Source organism: Hibiscus syriacus, unplaced genomic scaffold (assembly GCF_006381635.1).
Source record: "Hibiscus syriacus cultivar Baekdansim isolate YM2019G1 unplaced genomic scaffold, ASM638163v2 tig00109957_pilon, whole genome shotgun sequence".
Taxonomy (NCBI): Eukaryota; Viridiplantae; Streptophyta; class Magnoliopsida; order Malvales; family Malvaceae; genus Hibiscus; species Hibiscus syriacus.
The window spans coordinates 3,627,303-3,633,778 of NW_024062539.1; the positions used below are offsets into that span (position 1 = coordinate 3,627,303).

The following is a 6,476-nucleotide window of genomic DNA, read 5'->3' on the forward strand; positions in this document are numbered from 1 at the left end:
TTTATATTTTAAAATGTCTAATGTGGTACGTATCATGTGAAAAAATGTTCAATATGGTATATGTGCTTTAACAAAATGTCTAACGTCATACCTTTATTTTTAAAATGTCTAACGTGATCTTTTTTTAGTATAACTACTGGTATCCGATCTATTAATCAATTAATATGGATTGGGTATTGCAGAGGCAAGGGCGACTCTCCCAACCCAATTTGCTCCATTCGCAATCGCAAGGAATCGAATCCCTAACACCTCGCTTAAGGCATCTAGTGTCTCATCCCACTAGATCAACTGGTTGTTGGTAATATAATATCTTCTTTACTTTGTTAAAATATCTAACGTGATATTGTACTTCGTTAAGATGTTTAGTATAGTATATGAACAATTGTTATATGTATTATTATGATACTCAAATTAACACCGTTAGTAAGTGATTTACCTGAACTACCATTCCATTTATTATTAGGATAATCGGGTTAATACTATTAGTAAGTGCAAAAATAAATCAATAAAAATTCATATGCACTATAATAATGCATAAAATGATAGCACAAGAATCATGTTAGATATTTTATCAAAGGGCATGTATTACATTTGATAATTTAAAAGTACAAGTACCACATTACACATCTCATCAAAGTATATATACTATATTAAACATTTTAAAAGTGTATGTAATACATTAGATATTTTGTCAAAGTATAGATATCAAATGTGACATCATCCCTTGTATGTTTTATAAACTACTCCCAGTCTGATTGAAGTGTTCCACAGCTGGACTCAGATTAAACTTGAGTGATGCAGATTAGGAGGTAGGTTAGATGGAATTAATGATGCCAAAAGATTCCATTAAACAAGACTATGATAATATTAAGTCAAAGAAGAAAGTATGAAACACATTAAAATATCATTAATAAAGCAACCGTATAGTCTTCCATCTTTAAAGAGTTTAGACTCAAGAGTCAATATTACGGTTGAACAAATTCCCCACCAACACCACCTTGATAATTTAAAACGCCCCACAACTCAATTATTCAGGTCAGAATAACAATGGTGTTAATCATTTGGGTGTCTCTGTCGTGCCTGCTGGGACTCGTTCGGTGCTATCAGGGCACAGACTTGAATCCTTTTGAACTATTGAGGCAAGAATTATATGGTGCGTCAACATGGGAAACCGCGTTGAGCTGGGAGAAGCCACATGCTGTTTATATTGGGTCTCAGGAAGGACTGAAAGAGGTTGATAGAGTTGGAAGTTTGCCTGGACAGCCCGGTGATGGGGTGGATTTTCATCAGTATTCGGGTTATGTGACGGTTGATCCTGAGGCGGGCCGAGCATTGTTCTATTATTTCGTGGAGTCAGATCGCAATGCTTCGAGTAAGCCACTGGTTTTATGGCTTAATGGAGGTAATCATGCTTATATTCTATGTTTTTTGCTTATCTGCTACACCAATTTGACCATCCATGGAAACCGTAAAGCCTATCTACCTGGTAATAGCCAAAATGCCGGATTTGATCCCCTGAGTCCTAAGCTAAAACCCTAATCAAGAAGATGCATGAATTTAATTTATGTCAGGCCTGTAAACTTAAAAAAATATATTAAATATTATAGGGGTGTGAAGTTATAAAATTTCAAAATGTACGAAACTAGATAATCAATAGAAAATACAAAGAAAAAAATCTAAAATAAAAGGTAATTTAAATTTTTTAAGGGATGTGACTACACCCGATTACCCCTAGTCCATCTCTCTTTCCCTAATGAAACTTTTGATTCTTATTAGTGTATTTTGTTACTGAATTAACTGGCATGAAACTATATTCAATCATTTATTTTAAAAATAGAAAAAGAGTGATGAGAATTATAATAAGAACTAATTAGCCTAATGACATTTTTAACTGTAAACATTTTATCCTTAATTTTTTAATCTCTTTTGGTCCTCAATTTTTTTATCATTAAATTATTATAATTTTTTACACAGAAAGATAAAATAACTGACATTAATATTGATAAAAATTGAAACGTCATCATCCTAATAAATTTGTTACTTTTTCTAATATTAATTGTTTTAAATTGATAAAAAAAATTAAAAAAATTTAAAGATTACAAATTAGACGAAAAATTTTAAAATTTTTATAAAATAAATTTGAAGACAAAAAAATATCACTAAATCTAATAAATAAATCTCTATATAATGTGAAATTTAAACTTGTGCCTCAAAGACCTAACTATACATTCCTTATTGCAGCCAAGACTTCGTTTTATTTCAAATAGTGAAGTTGCCTTTAAAATACTAACATATTATGAACACAAATGAAGAAAACAAATCTTACAGTATGATTGAATCAATTATAAAATATTATTACATTTATAAAATTTTAAAATATTTTTTATTGATTTTTTATCTGTTTAACTTGTGATATAATTCAGTTATAACATTTATATATAACTTAAAGTACTTCAAAATGAATGATGAGAACATATGTCAAATAAATTCCATTAATTTGTAACAATAATCAAAATACTTATATATAACATATATACAATCAAAATAAAAAATTGGGAAAAAATTCTCTATAGAACTTAAACATCTATCTATACATCCCTCCCCACTTGAGCCTAAACATTATTTAGTTTTGTTTCACAATGAAACTTTATTTAGTTTTAAATATTAAAGTTGCCTTCAAAATATAAAATGTGATAGACTTGGATAGAAACTAATAATCTTACGATATTATTGAATAAATTTAAAATATTATATTTTTATCATATTTAATATTCATAATGTAGGTAAAAAATATTTTTAAAATTTATTTAATAATGACAATTAGTTTAATGGTAAAGAATTTTGTTAGTAATTAGTAAATCATATTTAATATATATATGACTGCAGAGCATTTAAAAAATTATTGTTAAATGGTTGAAAGTATTCAGAACAAATACTACCACTTGTAATCATACTAAATTAAAAAAAATAATAATATAAAAATATTAAAAGATAAAAGTGGTATCATAATAAAATTAACTAGTACTATTTAAAGGAAGGTTATTATAATAATTTTTCTACTAAATCGGCTCCTAATTAATTGATGTCAGCAACTCATTTGAAAACTTAATTGAATGAGTTTTGATCAACTTTGGAAATATAGTATAGATAAACAATACAACATGCATTATGGCATATTTTATGGGCAGGGCCTGGTTGCTCTTCCATTGGAAATGGAGCTATGATGGAACTTGGCCCATTTAGAGTAAATAAAGATGGTAACACCTTGGATCCAAATCAATACGCATGGAATCAAGGTAAGTTCAAAACTGCCAAATTATCAGTGTTTCCTTGAAAATTAAACCTAAATTTATACAATCATTGAAAAATGCTAATATTTTGTGTGTTAATGTCAGATGCCAACATCATATTTTTAGAATCCCCGGCCGGTGTGGGATTCTCGTACTCAAATAGAACCTCAGACTATAAATTAAGTGGGGATCTAAGAACTGCCAAAGACTCCTATACGTTTCTTGTTAACTGGCTCCAAAGATTCCCAGAGTACAAAACCAGAGAGTTTTTCATTACAGGAGAGAGCTATGCAGGCCACTATGTACCCCAGCTTGCTCGCACTATCCTTCAAAACAATAAGCACAGCAATCAAATTACAATCAATCTAAAAGGAATTGCAGTAAGTTCCTATAAGAATCTTTATCCTTTATGCACGTGTTTTGTGTACTGAATGTTAGGAGGTGGTGTGTTTTTGATGTATCAGATAGGTAATGCTTATATTGATTTTGAAACAACTATGAGAGGGGCAGTTGATTTCTATTGGACGCATGCACTTATGTCGGATGAAATATACCATGGAATTGCATCCAACTGTGATTATTCCAAACTTAGTTTATCATCCAAAGATTGTTTAGAATTTGTGGATAAAGCCAATGACACTGCTGGTAATATATATACATATGACATCTATGCTCCCCTGTGCAATTCGTCTTCAACTTCCAATTCCGTGAGTAAAATGAACTTCTGTTTTGTTTTACCCCTATGTGTCAAGTTGGTGAATACAATGTTCCCTGCTCGGAAACAGGTGTCGGCTTTCGATCCCTGTTCGGAAAATTATGTTCATTCCTACTTAAACAACCCAGAAGTTCAACAAGCACTTCACGCAAATGTTACTTCTCTTCCTTATCCATGGAAATCCTGCAGTGGAGAAGTAAATCGAAACTGGAAAGATAGACCATTAACAGTGTTGCCGGTCATTAAGGAAGTAATGGAAAGCGGAGTTCGGGTTTGGGTCTACAGGTTAGTCATTGGAAAAGAAGCTCAGTCTCACTTAACTCTGATTTTGAATTTGAATAGTTACTAATCAAGTTTAATGGCATCATGACAGTGGTGACACAGATGGTGCCTTGCCTGTGACATGTAGCAGATATGCCATAAACAAACTGGGGATGCCTGTTAAGACAGCCTGGTATCCATGGTACATTCATGGGGAGGTAATAAGTTGTACTCCATTTTACTAATCTAATTACTGCTTTTAGACAATGATTCAATGTTGGATTTTGTCAAGGTTGGAGGGTATGCTGTTGGATACCAGAACTTAACATTTGTGACAGTAAGAGGAGCTGGACATTTTGTACCTAGTTACCAGCCAGCTAGGGCCCTGGTGCTCTTCTCCTCCTTCTTAAACGGAAAGCTTCCGCCCTCTGCATGCGGGTTCAACCGTTGAGAAAATGTAAAATGTAGCTGTCTTTGATATATCATGTTAACCGTACTATGGGACAACCTAAGGAGTGCATTTCATCCTGTGAATAGATAGCTCATCGAGCATGTTCTATTACTTTTTGGAGTCATCAGAAAATTCTTCCGGAAAGCATGTTTTATGGCTGAATAGAGGTGCCATATTTATCTATGGTTCTGCATCAAAAGATAGCTTTTCGAGTTTATTTTTGCATGGTTATTCATTGTCTCACATTAATCAATCCTAATATGCCATAGCAATCAGATCTCTAATTTACTGCATATTACATATGGTCTGCAAATGATAAGTTAGATGCAGGGAAAGAAAAGCATTTTCATACTCAAACCTTTGTGAAGTGGGATTGTATAAAGAAGCTTGAAGGTAGTTCCGGTAAAAGATCGATTCATAACTCTCATGTTTTATCCCCTCCATAGAATCAACCCTGGATCGATCACCGCAGGTTCAAAATTAAGTGCATTCCGAAAAAATACTAGCAGCATCATTCTTCAGCTTTCTAAATAAACAGATAACATTGGGGCATAAAAAACATCAGTGCTGCAAACCAGAGAACTTGACACTTCTGTTTTCAACCTGGAATCTTCAGTTTTCCACAAGGGACATCAAGTTGGGTGATAGGCTCGGTGACCTAGTCCAGCTAAGTAGGGAGCCCACTTCCGCAATAATATCCCATAGGACTCTTCATTTTCAAACAAATCCAACCAGTGACTGTTTTTGTCCCGAAGCTGAATCGTGAACCAGATATTGTCCGGGCATAACTTATGAACGCGCTTTACAGAGAGAAAAAAATGCTTGGAACAATGGTACATTGTCTAGGTAGGTAGGGAGCATTTGGTGAACTGTTCGTGAACCGTTCGTTTAAGGTCGGTTTATGTTCGTTTATTATGCTAAATGAAGGAGTATGAACAAAATTTTTATGTTCGTTTAATAAACGAACGAGAACGAACAGATGTGTTTTGGTTCATTTATGTTCATGAACAAACTCGTTTATATGTTCACGAATAAATTCGTTTATAAGTTCGATTATTTTTTTTATATTTTAAATATTAGTGAAGGTACATACTAATTTAAATACATGCTAAAATTTATATCAAATAAAATACATATAAGTCAAGAAACTCATTATAAATGAGACTTACCCTCCTTTGAACCTCATCCTCAACATAAAGAACATTGTACAACTCTTTTAGAAGTTGTAATTTATATCGAGGATCAAGTAAAACAACAAAATACATAATAATTGAGTGACCAGACCAATATTTCTCAAATAGTTCAAGCATGAGTTTAGCCATTGCAGAAATACCTTCACAGGGATCATTATGAGCATCACACAATAATTTTTCAATTGAAACAACATTAGCCAAAAACAAGTTAGAAGTGGGATACTTAGAACCAAAGAACAGAGTAGTAATTTCATAAAAAGGCTCAAGAAAATCACAGGTTGTTTGAACAATTTCCCACTCAAGATCAGTAATGAAATCTAACTAATTTTCCCTATTAACAAACAAATTAATTGCTAATCTAGCCTCAAGTGCCCTATGAACCATCAAGTAAGTATAATTCCATCAAGTAGGAACATCCAATACTAACTTACCAGAGAAAGAAGTATCACAGTCTTTAAGATCTAATTCAAATGCACAAAGTCGAGAATCAGAAGAATCAATAAACTTAACAATCTCACGCAATTTATTAACATAAGAATCAATTACCTTCAAACCTTTTTGAACTA

At 32.4% G+C, this 6,476-nt stretch overlaps 1 protein-coding gene across 3 annotated transcripts; it reads left to right on the top strand.

The window, feature by feature from the left end:
• The first annotated feature begins 1,022 nt into the window (after window positions 1–1,022).
• LOC120211107 (serine carboxypeptidase 1-like) lies at window positions 1,023–4,985 on the top strand. 3 transcript variants are annotated; one of them, XM_039209733.1, is made up of 7 exons: window positions 1,023–1,402; window positions 3,189–3,296; window positions 3,396–3,670; window positions 3,755–3,997; window positions 4,076–4,290; window positions 4,379–4,484; window positions 4,559–4,985. In XM_039209733.1, exons 1-7 carry the CDS (start codon window positions 1,048–1,050, stop codon window positions 4,715–4,717), a joined length of 1,461 nt encoding a protein of 486 aa, XP_039065664.1. In that variant the 5' UTR covers window positions 1,023–1,047; the 3' UTR covers window positions 4,718–4,985. The 3 variants fall into 3 exon arrangements, with proteins under 3 accessions (XP_039065664.1, XP_039065663.1, XP_039065665.1); XM_039209732.1 differs by having other exon boundaries at window positions 3,755–4,290; XM_039209734.1 differs by lacking the exon at window positions 3,755–3,997.
• Window positions 4,986–6,476: the final 1,491 nt, after the last annotated feature.

What these genes read in the sequence shown, in the direction of transcription:
- LOC120211107 (XM_039209732.1), top strand. Translation starts at nt 1,048, where the DNA reads ATGGTGTTAATCATTTGGGTGTCTCTGTCGTGCCTGCTGGGACTCGTT. An exon ending in GGTTTTATGGCTTAATGGAG is followed by an intron (nt 1,403 to 3,188) that starts GTAATCATGCTT and finishes TTTTATGGGCAG; the next exon opens with GGCCTGGTTGCTCTTCCATT. An exon ending in GTTCGGGTTTGGGTCTACAG is followed by an intron (nt 4,291 to 4,378) that starts GTTAGTCATTGG and finishes GCATCATGACAG; the next exon opens with TGGTGACACAGATGGTGCCT.